The sequence below is a fragment of the Delphinapterus leucas genome, chromosome 19 (genome assembly GCF_059928025.1).
Source record: "Delphinapterus leucas isolate spDelLeu-1000000601 "Yukka" chromosome 19, BTC_Dleu_Yukka2, whole genome shotgun sequence".
NCBI lineage: Eukaryota > Metazoa > Chordata > Mammalia > Artiodactyla > Monodontidae > Delphinapterus > Delphinapterus leucas.
The window spans coordinates 62,601,730-62,620,843 of NC_143147.1; the positions used below are offsets into that span (position 1 = coordinate 62,601,730).

Below are 19,114 nucleotides of genomic sequence, written 5' to 3' on the forward strand. Positions count from 1 at the left end.
CCCCCAGACCCTGCCCTCTAGATCAGGGGCCAGCAGACTTCCATAAAGGGCCAGGTAGAAATATTTTCGGCTTAGCAGACTATACTGTCTCCTTCACATCTACTCACCTTTGCTGTGGCAGTGTGAAAACATTGAGACATTAAGCAAACAAGTGGGCATGGGCTGTGTTCCAGTAAGATTTTACTTTAAAAAAGAGGCAGCGGGGTTTCCCTGGTGGCGCAGTGGTTGAGAGTCCGCTTGCCGATGCAGGGGACACGGGTTCGTGCCCCGGTCCGGGAAGATCCCACATGCCGCGGAGCGGCTGGGCCCGTGAGCCATGGCCGCTGAGCCTGTGCGTCTAGAGCCTGTGCTCCACAACGGGAGAGGCCACAACAGTGAGAGGCCTGCGTACCACACAAAAAAAAAAAAAAAAAAAAAAAGAGGCAGCAGGCTGGATTTGGCCTGTAAGCCACAGTTGGCCAGCCTGTGCTCTGGAAGGGTCCTGAGCAATGGACATATGATGTAAGCCAGGTCTTGTAATTTTAACCTTAATAAGGAACCACATTTGAAAAGAAAACAGAAAACAGGTGAAATTAATTGTAATGTATTTTAATCCAGTGTATCAAAAATATCATGCCAGCGTGTAATCAGTGTAAAAATTACTATTGAAATATTTTACATTCTCCTTTCTCTACCGGCTACTGTATTGGACAGCACTGCTCAAGAAACTGAGTCTGATAGGAGAGAACAGCATCCCTCTAACCCCTTAGAGTGCTTTATTTTCTTCATAGCACCTGCAGTCTCTGAGATTTTATTACTTCATTTCCTTCTTTGCTGTCTCCCCCACCAGAAAGGAAGGGGTCAGAAACGTCTCTGTTCTCAGTGCCTAGAACAGGACTGGCCCAAAGCAGCACTGATGTTTGTTTCATGAGTGAATGAAGGAGTGCACGTAAGGTTCCATCTGAAGGTGCAGTGAACACTCAAGGGAGTTTGGTAGGAGAGCATTAGGAAAAGCTTTCCTGGAGGCAGGTTTTGGGCTAGCTCTTGAAAGGTAAGAATTTGGAATCACAGGGCTGGGAGGGAAGGGTGTCGTAAGTGGGAAGACCAATGTGAACAAAGGCAAGAGAGGCCGGAAGTTTGGAAAACATTCCGGAGCGATAGTTCACTTGGCCTTAGAGCTCCTTTAGACTTAAAAATTATTGAGGCCCCCAGTGAGCTCTCATTTATATGGGTTGTATCGATATTAACCATGTAAGAAATTTAAACAAAATTTAAAACTCAGGAATACCCAGGCCCACATTCTGTTAGCCATCAAAACAGTGACATCATTACATCATGTCGCCTCTGGAAAATTCCACCATAGACTTGTGAGAGGACGAGAGTGAACAGAGCAAGTGACACCTTAATAGTATTTTGAGGAAGTTTTGACTTCGGACCTCCTTAAAGGGCCTCAGGGATCCCTAGGCCACATTTTGAGAGCTGCTGAGCTAAAGGTGGGGGTGAGGAGAAGGCAGGTGAGAGAGAGAGTGCCAGCAAATGTGCTTGAATCTGATTGCAGATAATAACAGTCAACGTTTGCCGTGCACCTGCTGAGCTCTCGGCACTGTTGTGAGCACTTTACGTGTGCTAGCTCAGGTGGGAAACCCTGTGAGACAGGTGCTGGTATTTAACAGATGAGGACGGGTCTGAGGCTGCTCAAGGCCACGTAGTAAGTGGAAGAGCTTGGGTTAAACCAGGCAGTTGCCCCTCAAAGACTGCATCACACTTGCTCTGTGTTTATAAAGGCCTTTGAATGATAGACTCAGGAGTTTGGTTTTTTTGTTTCCGGTTTTGTTTTGCGGTTTTTTTTTGTTTTTTTTTTTTTTACATAATGAGGAGCCACTTCAAAGTTTGCAGTGAATGAGTGAATGATCTGGCAGCAGCTCACAAGATGGATTAGGTAGGGGAGCTGGGGATCCCGGAGACCAGTTAGGAGGCTTTTACATACAGGGCAAGTGAGTTGTGTCTTCTGTACGTTGAATTTGCACATACATATATATATATATATGCATGGCTCACGCAGACTGTTGAAAGTACTGATTTTTCAGACAAAATGGCCCCTAAGTGTAACCCAAGGACTTCAGAGGGAAAGCTGGTGTGTTGGACTTAGTGATGGCATCAGGAATTTTTCAAGGATAATTTTGACGATGCTCAGTTTGACCTGGGGACCTAACTCCCAAGTGAAATTAGGACTCTGTTGAATCTGAGACAGCAGTCGTAAAGCTTTGAGTTAGGGTCATGGGGTTAGAGAGGTGGAGGGGTGTTGGGGAAGCTTTGCTCAGCAGGGCACAAAGGCAGGAAAGGCTTCTGGGGAGTAAGAAGCAGAGCACGTGTAGCACTGACAGGGCTGCAGCAGTGGGCGTCGGCAGGCCAGGTGCCGGGATGATCAGGAGGGAGTCGAGGAGCCATTACGTTTCTTGTTTTTTATTGTGGCAAAGTATGCATAACATAAAATTTACCATTTTTAAGTGCACAGTTCAGTGGCATTAAGTATAGTCAACGTTTTTGTGCGACCTTCTCCACCATCCATCTCCAGGACTTTTTCATCTCCCCAAACTGAAGCTCTGTCCTCATTAAACGGTAATAACCATTTGCAAGAGTAATAGCCATTCACTGCAGACATGTGGTCCCCCAGCGTTCAGGGAGTGAGGGGACATGTGGCAGAGACCCGTGCTTCCCAAGGGCACGACCAGGTGATGTCCCTCCAGTAATAGCGATGGGGACAGAGGGTGAGGACTCTGTTTTGGATGTGCTGTGTCTTAGGGAGATACCTGCCTTGGAAATATGTGTTCAGTCTGTCCCTCATCTTTCTTTTATTCTTATTGTTGTCCTATTTCATGCCCTCATAATTGCATTTTAAAAATAAACACTGGGCTTCCCTGGTGGCGCAGTGGTTGAGAGTCCGCCTGCCGATGCAGGGGACACGGGTTCGTGCCCCAGTCCGGCTAGGCCCATGAGCCATGGCCGCTGAGCCTGTGCGTCCGTAGCCTGTGCTCTGCAACGGGAGAGGCCACAACAGTGAGAAGCCCGTGTACCGCAAAAAAAAAAAAAAAAAGACACTATTTAGATTTACAGAAAAGTTGCAAAGATCCTGGTATACCCTTCACCCAGCTTCCCCCCAATGTTAACGTCTTATGTAACACGGTATATTTGTCAAAAGCAAGAAGCTAACATTGGTTCCACACGATAAGCTAAACTACACACTTCTACTTGGATTAGTTTTCCACTAATGTCTTTTCTCTGTTCCAGGGTCCAAATCTATGGTACTACATTGCATTTAGCATAATTGCCTTTCAAATGTTGGAAAAACCCTTCTAATTGATCTTTCTTTACCTAATCCACACTTCATCCTCTTCCCTAAGAGTTATCTTACTGAAGAACTTTGTTCAACAGCTTTTGATGCCAGAGAGAAGGGGTCAAGCAAGACGCTCTCTGAGAGAAGGCAGTCGGAAGCCACCTGTAACCATGGAGAGAGCACTTGTGGAGAGTAGAGGGCAGCCGCTGGCAGAAAGAGCGGCAGTGGGTAGACAGGTGAATGCAGAGGGCGTGGGAGTGTAGGCACCCAGGGTCAGGGACGTAGGGAAAGTGCAGACTTAACATCCTGTTGTTCAGTCTCTGTGGTCCAACACTGAAGAAAAATTGGTGGGATTATTCTCTTATTTGTCTTAGATTGATAGCTTTTTTATTTTTTCTGATTGCAAGTTATATTAAGTTACTTATACATACTTGATACAAAATTGCAAGAACATACAAAAAGTAGGTTAAAAAAAGGTCTCCTATGATTCCACCACTCAAGTATAACTGCTTTTTATCATTTCAGTGGATGGTTATTCTAGTCTTCTATGAACATATAACTATTTGTTTTCGCAAATACATGCTGTGCTTAATCCCTCCCCCTGTCCCACACCACTTAACAAACGTAAACTGGACCGTTTGCAAGTGTCCAGGAGGAGTTCAAGTGTGCAGTACCCACGTGTATTTCCACAGAATAGTGGAAGCTTTAAACCCAGACAGTTTGCTTCCCTTTGCTGGTCATGTTCTAAAACACACGTTTCCCACAACAGTGTCGTCTGCGTCGGAACTCTGTCAGATTTGTTGCTGTGCGGGCGACTCCTCATGCTTTGATGCACACTGATTCTCTTGGGCTCGAATCTAAAGACTTATTCCCAGATTGTCTTTCAGAAACAAAGAACACCAGTGACAAAAACCTTTGCCACTTTCACCTTGCCTCGGCTTTAGGGTCTCAGGTCCGAGCCTTCTGCTGAACCCACAACAGACATTGGCTGAGGAGGCGCCCGGGTCTTGGGTCTTTGCACCCATCCGTCCCTCTTCCTCACAGAGGCCAGCACTGTGGGCACCTCACAGGGCTTTGCTCAGCCCTTCAGGATCATTTCCTCTGTTGATCAGCTCATCCCATAAACTACTCTTCAAGTACGATTTATCATGCTCTTTCTGCGTTCTCTTTATTGGAATTGTCACCTGTAACCTTGGGAGCCTGCATATTCAAGTTCTTTTAACAGCAGCTGTGGTGCCCACTGCCTTTGCTCTTTTCAGATGTGATGGGATTAACGTTTGTGGAACACATGCAGACTCACTGCAGGCACAATTGGAAAGGCCGAGTAGGACTGTTTTCTTTCTGGAATGTGGCTTTGGGCCTGTCTACAGTGTTCCGAAGTTGGGTGTTCAGAGGTGGAGGTGTTTCTATTTCGTAACATTTTCTCCCCATTTCAAAAACATTTTTTGAGGTGGCGCAGTGGTTAAGACTCCGAGCTCCCAATGCAGGGGCCCGGATTCGATCCCTAGTCAGGGATCTAGATCCCACATGCATGCCACAGCTAAGACCCGGTGCAACCAAATTAAATAAATAAATAAAAACAAAAATTTTTTGACAGCGTGATTTTTTTTTTTTTTTTGGTGGTACGCGGGCCTCTCACTGTTGTGGCCTCTCCCGTTGCGGAGCACAGGCTCCGGACGCGCAGGCTCAGTGGCCATGGCTCACGGGCCCAGCCGCTCCGCGGCATGTGGGATCTTCCCGGACCGGGGCACGAACCCGCGTCCCCTGCATCGGCAGGCAGACTCTCAACCACTGCGCCACCAGGGAAGCCCGACAGCGTGATTTTTAATGAATGCCCATAATTCCATCACATGGATGAAACCATTTCTTTAACCAGTCTCTTTTGACAAGCTGGTTTGTTGCCTGTTTTTCACAGTTTTGAATGATGGGACTAACATCTTATACTACTTTTTTTTCTATCTTGTTAAGTTTCTTAGGATAAATTCCTAAATGAAATTACTGGTCAAGGGATAGGAGTACATTTTTTTAATATTTATTTATCTGTTTACTTATTTATATATTTATTTAGGCTGCGCCGGGTCTTCTTTGCAGCAACACGGGATCTTTGTTTCAGCACGCAGTGTTGCGGCATGCGGACTCTTAGTTGCGCCATGCGTGTGGGATCTAGTTCCCTGATCAGGGGTCGATTCCGGGCCCGCTGCATTGGGAGCACGGAGTCTTAACCACTGGACCACCAGGGAAGTCCCAGAATGTTTTTGTTTTTGTTTTTGTTTTTTTTTGCGGTACGCGGGCCTCTCACTGTTGTGGCCTCTCCTGTTGTGGAGCACAGGCTCCGGACGTGCAGGCTGAGCGGCCATGGCTCACGGGCCCAGCCGCTCCGCGGCATGTGGGATCTTCCCGGACCGGGGCACGAACCCGCGTCCCCTGCATCGGCAGGCGGACTCTCAACCACTGCGCCACCAGGGAAGCCCCCCAGAACGTATTTTTAAGATTTGATTCATTTTGCTAAAGTGTCACCCCCCCAAGTGGTACCCACTTACACTTCCATCTTAGAACGCCTATTTCCCAGCACCATGGTGAGGCTTTTTGTGACTTATGCAGGAGTACCCAGCTAGTTGGCAGCATCTCGAGGACTAGAGCTCAGGTTAGCTGACTGGGCCTTTTTGTGGCCGCGCCCCTGTTGCCAAGAAATAAGCCCTTCTTGTGCCAGAGGGTTTCCCTGAGCCCTGCAGGATGGGCAGGCCGGTCTGTTGTGCCTTCAGCTCAGGGCGTGTGCATTCCCCAGGCAGAGGGCTGGACGAGGAGGCAGTGAGTAAGCTGGGGTGGGAAGGCGGAGGGACAGGAGGTGTTCAGACACAGGGCTTGGCGTCAGCATGTAGACCTGCAATTGCTGTGTCCACAGCCAGACCCGTAGACAGAATCTTGTACAGTTGCTGGGAATTGGATGAGATCACCCTGAGCACCGCTCAGCATAGCGCTGGCCAGCAGTTACTACTAACGGGGGAATCGTTTATCTCTGCTTCAGTTTCTTCGTCATGTTTGGGAGCCCGCACAGTACGTATGATTGCAGGTTTAGGGGAATATTGCTAATTAGCTTGCCTGCCCTGTAAGACTGACTTTAAATTGAAATCTTAATGCATGTGTGTGTGTGTGTGTGTGTGTGTGTTTAAATAGATAATATATGCAGATGGAACAACATTCAAGAGGTTTAAAAGAGTATGTAATGAAATGTTTGTTTCCTTCCTACCATTTCCACCACTATGACCAGATATAGTCTATTCTGTGCATATATATATATATATAAAATTTTTTTTACGAGACTAGGCATATTTTAACGCCCTGTTTAGAATTTCTCTGTGATGGTTCTGCAGTGAGACTGAATTAGATTTTTTTAAACTATTAACATAGAAAAATGATATTGAAAATTTGCCTCTGCTTTTCCCCCCAGTTTTATTGAGATATAATTGACATACAGCACTGTATAAATTTAAGGTGTGCAGCACAATGATTTGACTTAAATATATCATGAAATGATGACTACAGTAGGTTTAGTGAACATCCATCATCTCATAGATACAAAATAAAAGAAAAAAAATTGTTTTCCTTGTGAAGAGGACTCTTAGGATTCACTCTCAACTTTCATACATAACATACGGCAGTGTTAATTGTATTTATCATGTTGTACGTTACATCCTTAGTGCTTATTTACCTTATAACTGAAAGTTTATACCTTTGACCACCTTCCTCCAGTTCCCCCTCCACCCCACCGGCTGCCTCTGGTAACCACAAATCTGACCTCTTTTTCTGTGAGGTGTTTTTTTTTTTTTTTTTTTTTTTTTTTTTTTGCGGTACGCGGGCCTCTCACTGTTGTGGCCTCTCCTGTTGCAACGCGCAGGCTCAGCGGCCATGGCTCACGGGCCCAGCCGCTCCGCGGCATGTGGGATCTTCCCGGACCGGGGCACGAACCCGCGTCCCCTGCATCGGCAGGTGGACTCTCAACCACTGCGCCACCAGGGAAGCCCCTTATGTCTATTTTTTTAATTGGGTTATGTGTTGGCTTGCCTCTGAGACCCTGCATTTGGGTGTTCTTTAGACTCTAACAGGTCTGTGGTAGGTGCCCTATGCATGTCATAGGGGTCTGTGCCAGGTGTCTTGCATTACATTGAGATTCAACCTCCTTTCCTACTTAAATATGCTCTAGAGGATTTGAGAGCCTTATAAACTGAAAGGTCTTTAAGTTCTAAATCTTTCTAAGAACTGAGTTCTGATTGTTTTCCATCTGTTGCTCCACAGTCACTCTAGAATAAGAAAGGGGTTGTTGAATAGGGCTTCTTGGACAGTGGGGCAGCGTTTCACATACGTACCAGTCACATGAACTATGCATAGCACGCCATTTACAGTTGAAGTTTCTCAAAGGCAGAGCCTATACCATCTTTTCTTTTGTTTTTCTTGGCTCGCTCCGTAGTACGGATTATAATATTTCTTATGCAGTAGGTGATGAAATGCTTGTTGCTTGACATGAATGTACTTTGGTAACTGAGTCGTTTCTGTAGCCCTTCGGCAGGTTGAAGGCATGGCTGTGCTGAAACAGTCAGAGGTTGCCTGTGTGTGACAAACGGCGCTTGGTTCACAGAGGCCCTTGGCTTTCCGAGTGTGTCTTGGCTGCCGCTGCTTCACAGATCCTCCCTCCTTAAGCAGCATGACTGTCTGCCGAGGGGCACATGTACTGCTATTTATGTCCTGTGACTTTCTCAGCGATTGTTTTTAGGTTAGCATTTAAGAGCCTAATTTAATTTTGTTAAGTGTGTAAAGTGTTGATTACTTGTGCTTGTTGCTCTACACTGACAGTGAGTCTCTCCCACCTGGAGCCCAGCTTTGTCCTGGATCAGTTCTGACTGTCATGGTTGAATCACAGCGATCTATGGAATTTAAAGTTTCTCCGACATTTGAAACAAAAAGCTATTTGTGGGAGCAGACAGGTGGCCTTTTCAGGTGATTGGGGCACTTTCTAAAGGAGTTGTGCTTTCTTTTCCCTTCCCACCATTTCGAATCTTGGAGCAGCAATACTGGAAGAGCCCTTCAAAGATACACTGGTGTCTAGTAGGTAGTGTGCAAATACTTGTAAGTGATTGTCGAAACTGAGGATTTCTAATTTTTGAATTTGTGATTTCTTGTTTTTGTTGACACATTACCGTCTCTCCGTCTTCAGATGTGTCCCATGGTTATGTGTAAGTACTTTGGAAAATTAAGGTTAAAGAGCTCTGGTTGGCATGATATAGTTAGGTAAACAGGGGCGATTGAACACATTTATTTCCACTTCCTCCAGAAGCCCTTCTAAAATGACAGTAAAAGGATTTTTTAGGGCTTCCCTCGTGGTGCAGTGGTTAAGAATCCGCCTGCCAGTGCAGGGGACATGGGTTTGAGCCCTGGCCCAGGAAGATCCCACGTGCTGCGGAGCAACTAAGCCCGTGCGCCACAACTACTGAGCCTGCACTCTAGAGCCCACGTGCCACAGCTACTGAAGCCCACGCGCCTAGAGCCTGTGCTCCGCAATAAGAGAAGCCACTGCAGTGAGAAGCCGGTGCACTGCAACGAAGAGTAGCCCCCGCTCACCGCAACCAGAGAAAGCCCACGCGCAGCAAGGAAGACCCAACGCAGCCAAAAATAAATAAATAAATAAAATTTATTTAAAAAAAAAGAATTTAAAAAATGTCTAAGCCCACGAGGAGAAAGAATGCGAGAGAAGACAATTGACAGTAGGTTTCAAGTTGTGGATGATGGATGGTGACTGCAGCGGCAGAGCAGGAGCTGAAATGTTTGGTGCCTCAGAGACTCGGCCCAGGGAGGAGCAGTGTGGGAAGCCTGGTGTCCTCAGGGCGGGAGTGCGGTCTGGGCCTAAAGACAGAGGGATTAACTGAGAGTCTGTATAGGGAGAAATTCAATTCCCCAAGTTACCTGCCCACTAGTACAAACCAGAGAATACTTATCCCCTCTGCCCACGCGAGCACGGAGGTTGATGTTCCGGAGAAATCAAACCGGAGACTCTAGATGAGGAACCTCAGGTGGAGCGAAGGGGTCAGTGTAACCCTGGACTGAAAGGGGGATTCATGGACGTCTGTATGCTCAAGGGGAAATCCCATAGCCTGAGATCAGGCCAGGCGCGGGGTTGGAGGACTTCCCTCTGGGAGAACGAACAGTGTCGGAGACAGGCCCGCAGTTGCTAGTGTTTGGCAGTCCCTCAAAGCAAACGCTAGATGCTACCCCAGCTAATATGATCAGTACTAGTCCAAAGGCTTGCTTGTGTCCACAAAGCTTCCATCATCTTTTTATTGCCTCAACTTTTATGTATGTATGTGTATATATATATATATTTTTTTTTTTTCTTTTTTTTGCGGTACACGGGCCTCTCACTGTTGCAGCCTCTCCCGTTGCGGAGCACAGGCTCCAGATGCACAGGCTCAGCGGCCATGGCTCACGGGCCCAGCCGCTCCCAGCGGCATGTGGAATCTTCCCAGACCGGGGCACGAACCCGGGTCCCCTGCATCGACAGGCGGACTCTCAACCACTGCGCCACCAGGGAAGCGCCTACTTTTATATTTTTTATTTTGAAACAATTATAGATTCATAAGAGGTTGCAAAAATGATACAGAGAGGTCCCCTGCACCTTTCATCCAGTTTCCCCCAATGGTTACATTGTACATAACCACAGACAATAGCAAAACCAGGAAATTGACATGTATACGATGTGTGTACAGTTCTATGCCATTTTGTCACATGCAGCTTCATGTAACCACCTCAGCAGTCGAGGTACATGACTGTACCATCACCACAAAGATTTCCCTGATGACTCATTTTAAAATAGGAATGGACAGCCAAGGATCACAGCATATTCAGAAAGCTCCCAACATGAAGGGTAGAGGCTAGAACAAACAAGAGAAAGATGTGTCAGAGGAAGCAGTTGATACTGCGAACAGAAGAAACCCTCAGAACACATAGTGAATAGCCTGAAATAAGAGTCAATATTTTGTCAATGAAATAAAACAGGATGCTATAAAAATCAGAACAAGAAATAATTCTTGGAAATTACAAACATAATATTAGAAGAAAAGAGTTGACAAAGACTCCCAGTAAATACAATAAAATATCTGACATCTAGGAGATCTATAAAGAGAGAAAGGGAAAATGAAGGGCAGAAATGTATCAAGGAAATCGGAAGTGTTTCCAGAATTGAAGATCACAAGGTTCCAGGATGGTGAATGGAAAAAGCCTTAGCTGGCACATTGTGTAATTCCAGAACACTGGGGATAAAGCTTCCAAAGAGAGAAAACAGTCGCATAAAAAAGATTGGGAATGAAGATGCATCGGATTTTCAACCTCCTGGGAAGCCGGAGGCAATGGAGTAGGTTTCCAATCTGACATGGTAGATTGAGCTAACGTAGAACCACTCTTAACTACAGTCACTTAGAAGTGCTATGTAAAATATAACAAACATTTTAAATGTAGCTGAGCACATAAGAAAGAAAAGGGATAACAGGACACCAGAATCAAAGAGGGAACCTAAAACCAGAGCAGAATAGGCTGCTGGTGTCGTAGCAGCCTGGGGGGTGTTTATTGGGCCCTAAAACAGGCCCTAACAATAATAGAAGTCTGGATTTTAATGAAAATGTGTAGAATTGAAATAGAAATCCCCTCAAAGGGCTGTTCCCTGGTAAAAGGGGAAAAAAAAAAGATGTGACAGAATCTCCCCCATGAAGCCAGAGAAATGGCGAGGAAGTTTATCACTGCCCCACACCGTGAGGTGTTGGGGGAAGTCTCCCATGAGCGACTGAAACATCTGAGTTTGAGGTCTGTATTTATAATACCCACTTTCAGGAATCCCCAAGCCAGCGCGAGGCTGGTGACGCTCCTGGAGGTCCTTGCAGAAAGAAAAGCGAAAATTCTGTAGAATGACCCTTCCACAACGCAGGCCACTTGGAATCCTGTGATTTCCACAAATGATGAGCTCGTGCTGAGAAATTACTAAACATACAGAAAAATCATAAGGAAGAGTCAGCTGTCACAACAAACAGGAGGATTTCCAACATTTTAAAACTTCAGATAATGAGATTAAATATAACGTTTAAAGTGATTGAAGGGCTTAAAGAAAGAATAGAAATCAAGGAAAGAATAAGATACAGTACGTTTTAGAGACTGTTTTTTAAAAGAGCCAAATAAAATCTCTACGATGAAAACTCTAATCGTTGCATATAAAACCCAGTGGAAATGTTAAATAGCAGAATAGACATACCACAAGAGAGAATTATATGAACTGGAAAATAGATCTGAAGAAGTGAAGTAGAATTAGCACAGAGATCCAGAGAGATGGTATAGATGGTATTGAGGGAAGGGACGTGCCAAGCTCAGAGGGTGGGAGGAGGGGCCCAGGCAGAGTCGGATGGAGTTCCCAGAGGAATCAAGAGCATCTTAAAAGCAGCTTGAGAGGAAAAGACAGATTACTCCCGAGGTTCAGCAGTGATACTCAGCAGATGTCTAAGTAATAACAGTGAGGCCAGACCATGATGGAATAAAATCTTCAGTGTGCTGAGGAAAATAAGCTTAGTTTTCAGTGACCAGCTTATCATTCCATAGTATAGTGAGAACAAAATACAGGCGTTTTTCACAGAAAGAAAAACTAAGTTCATTCACTCACAGACCTTCATTGTACTTCAAGAAGAAGGAAACTAAACCCAGGAGAGAGGGACAAAAAGAAATGGCGTACAGATACGGCAGAAACATGCGGTAGAGCTAAATCATCTTTAACTTATAAAACGGTGATCATTACTGACTTGAGGAGAGTCAAAAACTGAAATCCTGACAATCAGTGGAAATGAGAGAGGGGATTATCTGAACTAACGCTTTCTAAGATCTTTGAACCGTTTGGGAAGTGTGGGAGGGATACTGATTTGCTTTAGATCGTCTGAGTCAAGTAGACATATTAAAATGTTAAGGATAGAAATAGGATTGGAAGCCTTCAAACCAATAGAGGGAGAATATCCAGAATGATAAAAACTAGGTCATTTCACTAGAAAAAAGAACAAAGAAAAAGTGTGGTAGGCAGAAAGCCCTAAAGGTAGCAGAAATAAATCCGCCCGGATCACAATGAATATAAGCAGAGCAAAAGTGCCAGTTAACGACAGAGGCCTCGGGTAGGAAGACAAGAGCGAAGCCCTCGATGTTCTGTGGGAGTTTCACATCCAGCCAGTTACCTGACGAGTATTTCTTCTCAGGCCTGCAAGGACTGGAAAAATGTGCCTCCCGTGGACCTTCCTCCAGAAGCTGGTGGGAGGTGTGCTCCACCAAGACAAGGGAGTTTTCTGGGATCCAGAAAACGAGATTCCCCCACAGGCAGGCTGTTGGAGAGGCAGGCTGGAACTCTGCAGGAGAGAGATCTCCAAGGAAGAGAGACAGAACCCACAGTCACCTGATGGAGTGTGTGAGCATGTTTGGAAAAGTTAGGGACAGCTATGTGATAGAATTCTCAATCCGTACACAGGTTGTGTGTATCCACAGAGCACACTGAGTCCAGCTGTGAGCCACATTTACTCCATTCCAGCACATTCAGGTTGTTTCTGTCAAAGCTGCAGAACTGTCGGAAGGATGGACTCAAGGTAAGGGGTTGTCAGGGGACGGGTAAGAAACAGGAGGTCCCTAGGTAATGTCCACAGTTAATAACTTAGGAATTAGAGGTGCAAGCATATTGTTTATGTATATGGGTAAATACTCAAACTGCTAAGAAATTAGAAAGTGGTTTTCTCAGGGGAGCGCTATTGAGACAGTAAGACAGGGCATTGCTGTTTTGTGTTGTTAAGCCCTTTGGAACTCTTTGTTTTTTGTTTTTTTTTTTTAAAGAATTTACTGGTTTAAACCAACACTGTTCAATAGAAAGTGGCCTCACTTTCTATTGAAAGTTTTTTTTCTCATGGCCTCAATTTTTTAAATGTAAAAAGGAGCAGGTGAAATTAATTGTAATATATTTTATTTAAGCCAGTATAGAGCCAAGACATTGTTTGAACATATAACGGATGTAAAAAACATTAATGAGGTAGTTTGCATTCTTCGTAGTAAGTCTTTGTAATCCTCTCTGTGTTCCAGCACATCCTGATTCAGACATCACATTTCAAGCGCTCAGTCGCCAGATGAGGCTGGTGGCTGCCCTGCTGGGCAGGGCGGGTCTGACGCATGAAGGATGGAGGGTGTCTGCTCCGTGAGGGTCTTTAACGATATGCAGATCGACATTCAGGAAGCCCGTTCTGGAGAGTAATTTCTGACCCTGGTTTCTTCCTTTAGCCCAGCCACCCCTACTTTAAATTCTCCACTGACATTTAGAATTGTTCCATATTCCCAGGAAAGTCATAGACTTGACGGCAGAAATTACAGTCCTGGGCTTCTCTCCTGGAAGTTGTTTCCCTCTTTCCTCATAGATACTGTTTCTAGCACTGCTCTGAACCTTCTCAGACTCCTCCACATTCTCTTAACGTAGTGATCAAAACTGGACTTAATATTGTCGAAAGGCTGACTGACTCAAAACAGAACAGCGGGACGGATGGCCTCACCTTGCTTGTTCTTGCTTCTTCTCCGAAGTAGTGTCGTTTTTGCTTGTCGGATCACTGTCATCTGTGTGGAGCAGCTCTTTTTCTGAAATGCTTCCTTCTCTTGGCTTTGGAAGCATCAGGAACTTGGGGTGTTAAGAGTGAAGGTTGAAGTATAACTGTTTTAAAGTCTGTTTCTTAAGTGGTTATTCTACCTGGATTTCTGGAACTCAACCCTCAGATTTCAGTCAGTGGAAAGCTGTGAAGGGTTTTGTTGTTGTGTTGTTGTTTTTATTTTTGGCTGCATTGGGTCTTCGTCCTGTGGGCGGGCTTTCTCTGGTTGTGGCGAGCGGGGGCTACTCTTCGTTGCGGTGCGTGGGCTTCTCACTGCAGTGGCTTTTCTTGTTGCAGAGCACGGGCTCTAGGCGCACGGGCTTCAGTAGTTGTAGCACATGGGCTCAGTAGTTGTGGCTTGCGGGCTCTAGAGCGCAGGCACAGTAGTTGTGGCGCACGGGCTTAGTTGCTCTGCGGCATGTGGGATCTTCCCGGACCAGGGCTCGAACCCGTGTCCCTGCCAATCCCCTGCATTGGCAGGTGATTCTTAACCACTGCGCCACCAGGGAAGCCCGAAGGTTTTGGTTTTTTTTTAAGGGTGCTAGGATTGATTTGTGTTTTGAAGCTATTGGTAATCCCCTCCCTCCCATTTCTTTTATTATCCTATTTTTTTATATAACTCTCCTGAGAATCAGGAAAGGTCTGTAGAATCAATGGGTTTTTCCACTACACACACACGCACACGCGCGCCCCCCCTTGCCCTTTTCCTTGCTTCTCTTCCTGCTTCCCACCCCTTCCAAAAAAGACTCAGTTTTCATAAAAGCCACCGTTGTGTAAGCCTAGTCTTAAAGCTCTGTTAAAGCTTGAAGTGAAGGAAACACATCAGGGTGATAACAAGCAGGGAAGGGCAGGCGTCTCCCCATCCTCCAGCCTGCTGCTGGGTCTCCATCCCACTCCTCCAAGACCCTGGGAAAGGCCCCGGCCTGCGGGCCCTGAGCACCACCACTGGCGGTGTCTGCACCTGTGGACGTCGGTCACCCCGGGAACTGTCATTTTAGACGGGGGGCCGCTGGGGGTGGGGAGGGGAGGGGAGGGGAGCTGAGCCTCTGGGCCAGGCTGATGACTGCAGTCCGTGTGCGCAGACTTGTGTGTGATGGGACCCTGCCCTTGAGCCGCGGGTGGTCTGCTTGGGGGAGCAGCTCACATATGCGGAGGTGGCTGCCAGACGAGGGTCTCTTGCTGGGAACTGGCTGCTCATGACGTTTGGGGCTGAAGGGAGGCGGGCGCAGTGGGAGCAGAAGCCGGGCCCTGCAGCCTGCCTGCGCCCGGAGAGGGCGGCGGGGGTGGCCCGGCGGCCGGACTCCAGGGTGCCCGTGGGACACCACCTCGTAGAGCTGCCAGGCTCTGGCTCTCACACGGCCGGGCTGGAGGCATCTCCCTGGGTACCTCGCAGCCTGGACTCTCCAGACTGCCCCTCAGCAGCCGCCGCCACACCTAACTTTAACGTCTCAAAAAGAGGCCCTTGCCCAGCCCGTGTCCCCTCCACCTGCCTCTTCCTTTCTCCTCCCGCCAGCCTCTCTGGTCCCTGCTCCCTGGGTGGCCAGTTGTCCTCCAGCGTGGGCGTTGCTGACCACTGCTTTCGGCCACCTGTCCCCGTTCCCGCGGGTCCCCCTGCAGCCTCTGCCCTGGGGGACGCGTTTGAGTGCTGTCTGTTTCCCAGGCGCTGTGCTGGGGCCGCCCCGTGCCAGGCGGGGCTGGTGAGCAGGGAGCAGCAGCGCTGGACAGGCGGTCGGAGAAGGGCTTCCTGAGGGGGTGATGTCTGGACAGAGGCTTGAGTCAGCTGTCTGGGCAAACGTAAAGGCCGTGATTGTTGCCGTGGCGGCTCCTCGTGTGTAGCTGCTTGTTGCACTTCCGCCCCCCCCCCTTCTCTTGGCTCCTCATGGCCTGGTGTCTTGCTAGCACCAGGCACAGCGTTTGGCGTCCTGGTAGGTATGCAGACTGTTGAATGAGTGGGTGGATGGATGGATGATCCACTGTCGATGGAGTGAGCAGGGTGTGACAGATGTCAAAGGAAGCAAACTCAGACTTCCTATAGGGCGGGCTCTGTCCCTGCCAAGCCCCTGAGAGAGGAGGGGCAGGTCTGAAGCCCAGGCCTGAGGAAAGCCAGGTTCAGGTTAAAACACCTTCTGGCATGCCCTCTCCCTGTGTGGTTCATTTCACAGCTTCGTATATTACCTGCTGTTTCAGGCTAGTTCAAACTACTGATGGGTGAAGTAAACTCTGAAATTGCTGGGAGAGCGTAAGCGGGGTGGGCGTGGGAGGGCAAGAGAACTACTATTTCCATTACTTACCACGTGCCACATACGTCCTGGGGCTTAGATCTCAAAACCATCTCCACAGGCCTACTGTCACCTTCACGTGGCTTGGTTGGACCTTGAAGGATGGACCGTAGCAGAGTCCTTGAGGGCGTCTGGATACACCTGCGGGAGTGGGAAGGATTCTTCAGATATGCCAGTCTGGGGTTGTCTTCTGGTTCTGCTTTAGATTTCTGGTCCAGCAGACCGTTGGCCAGCTCTGAGGCCCCAGGGATTAGAGAAATAGGGACAGCCCAGGTAGGAGAGATAGGAAGGCTGAGATGTTTATAGTAAAAGGTGTACTGTGGGCTTCCCTGGTGATGCAGTGGTTAAGAATCCGCCTGCCGATGCAGGGGACATGGGTTCAAGACCTGGTCTGGGAAGATCCCACATGCTGCGGAGCAACAAAGCCCGTGCACCACAACTACTGAGCCTGTGCTCTAGAGCCTGCGAGCCACAACTACTGAGCCCGTGAGCCACGACTGCTGAGCCCGCGCGCCTGTAGCCTGTGCCTTGCAACAAGAGAAGCCACTCCAATGAGAAACCTGTGCACCGCAACGAAGAGTAGACCCCGCCTGCAGCAACAGGAGAAAGCCCGCACGCAGCAACGAAGACCCAACACAGCCAAAAATAAATTTTAAAAAGAAAAAAAAAAAGGTGTACTGCGTACTCCTGGCAAGTCTCCAGCCCTCCTCAAGCAGGGGTGCTGACACCCTAGTGCGTCCATTGTAATGCGTTAGTGTATCTCAGTGGTGCTGTTTACTGCCATCCTTAGGAGAGCAGAACATGGTCACCTTCCATGCTCTGGTGGCTTAGATGACGACGACGCTGGCGTTTCAGTCGTTGGAGGGGTTGTGACCGTGCAGGCCCGAGCTGAGTCTACAGTGCCAGTAGGTGTTTCCTCCTCACCTCTCTCCAGTGGGTGGTGGTGAGTCCTTTCCACTTTCCCAGCCATGCCAGTTACCACGACTCAGCCCAGAAGCCGACTGCTAAGTATTTGTGCTTCATTTTGTTAGAAATCTTTGCTCAGAAGGCTGGCTACCTGATCCCTTCCTGACCTAATTCTAGTGACATGGGGTGACTGAGAAAAGGAAGATGTGACTGTCGAGGTTGGCACTGGGGAGTGGCGGGGCCAGCCTGTCTGTGTGGCTCTCAGTGGCTGCGGCATCCATGGTGGGGATCAGGCAGGTCCAGAGGGCTGTCAGCAGTTTGGGACCAGCTGGCTGTTAAGACCATCACTCGGTGATGCGAGACCCTGGCTCGCTCTCCATTCCGGGGGTCTCGTGTCTCTTCCTCCTTGGCTTCCTGTGCCTTCGTCAAGCTCTTGCTTCCGGGGTGGGGGGCGGGCAGGGGATGTTTGCAGCACCCACCCCGGTTTGTCTCGGAAATATGTAGTTTTGGAATTGAGGAAAGCAGAGGACCAGTCATTCTGGGGAGGGTCGTGAAGCTCCTGCCCCTCTGGTGTGGATCCCCCTTACCTGCCTGGGGGTGGCTCAGGGAACGGGTGGGGTGGGGGCTCTGAGCCCACAGGTATGATTAAAACAAAGCCGCGTGGGGAGATGAGCCACCCTGCTCCCACAGCCCACCTCAGTGAGAGCCTGACCCCTGAGCAAGGACTCGGCCTCGGACCAGGGGTCTGGTGTGTTATTTGTACTGTCTTTTCCTCCCATATTTGCATTTTTAGAAATAGCAGTGCTGAGTGGATCCCTTTCAGTGTGAGTCAGCTTCAGAAGGTGGGGTGCGTTCTGCAGGGAGTGTGGCTGTTGATTAGCAGCTGGTTCTCAGTTTGGGAGCATGGACCGCGGGAGCCACAGACGTTCTGGGTGGAGATAAGGCTCGGCGGCATGAGCCACTGCGGGAATGAGTCCCCAGCTCTCTGCTGACCAGAGGTGACATCGTTTTGAAGATGCTGTCATTTTTCTGTGGGTGTGAAGAGAGGAAGGTGAAGAAAAGGGAGCGGGAGCGTCTGTGAGCCGAGGTCCTCGTGGTCGTCTTGGAGGATGTGCATCAGGCAGTGACTCGCCTTCCTGCCAGGGCAGTTCTTTCTCAGACTCAGAGTTCTTACAGGAGAGAAGAGCCACATTTGATGCACCAGCTCCGTCCCGTCTAGTAACCCAGCTCTAAAAAATCACGTTTCTTGTGGCCGCAGCATGGGCCTAGGAGCTGCCTTCCTGCCTGAAAGTCTTTATGGTGGGAAAACCGTGTCCCCCAGGTGTCCGGGGATGTGTACTGGCAGGTTTTGCTCTTTGCCACCTAGGCAGCAGCTGGCCTGGGTCAGGTCACAGGGCTCTTGGTCAGCAGGGTTTGGGGCTTTGTTCTTGGTGTCTGTCTGGAAGCTGACCTAGACCAGGGTCTGGACCACCTGAGCAGAGGTCAGAGTTGGGGCCACATCGTTTAGGGGACCTGTTGCCTGTGTGTCTGTTCAAGAGCTGAACCGCAGGAGGAGTGTGTCAGGGATACTGAGGGCCGGGTATGAGCTGAACCTCACTTTGTTCATTATTTTAATCCACCTTGCTTTTTTGCATCTTGATCCCCAGATTTTTATCTTTAAATTTTTTAAAAATTAAAAACAAATGTCCCGAGGCTTCCCTGGTGGCGCAGTGGTAAGAATCCGCCTGCCAATGCAGGGGACACGGGTTTGAGCCCGGGTCCGGGAAGGTCCCACATGCCGCGGAGCAACTAAGCCCGTGTGCCACAACTACTGAGCCTGTGCTCTAGAGCCCACATGCTACAACTACTGAAGCCCACGCACCTAGAGCCTGTGCTCCACAACAAGAGAAGCCACGCAATGAGAAGCCCACACACCGCATCGAAGAGCAGTCCCC

The 19,114-nt window shown here is 48.3% G+C and overlaps 1 protein-coding gene across 3 annotated transcripts in view; it reads left to right on the plus strand.

Moving 5' to 3' along the window:
* Positions 1–19,114, plus strand: part of UBE2O (ubiquitin conjugating enzyme E2 O) — a 55,975-nt gene that overhangs the window by 10,583 nt on the left and 26,278 nt on the right. Inside the window, exon 1 of one of the 3 annotated variants that reach the window (XM_089901651.1) lies at positions 1,058–6,367. The exons of the other annotated variants lie outside the window; for them this stretch is intronic. Coding sequence (XP_089757777.1) covers positions 6,047–6,367 — 321 coding nt within the window. The 5' untranslated portion in view covers positions 1,058–6,046. Of the gene's footprint in view, positions 1–1,057; positions 6,368–19,114 lie in introns of those variants that run through there. 3 annotated transcript variants of the gene reach the window in all.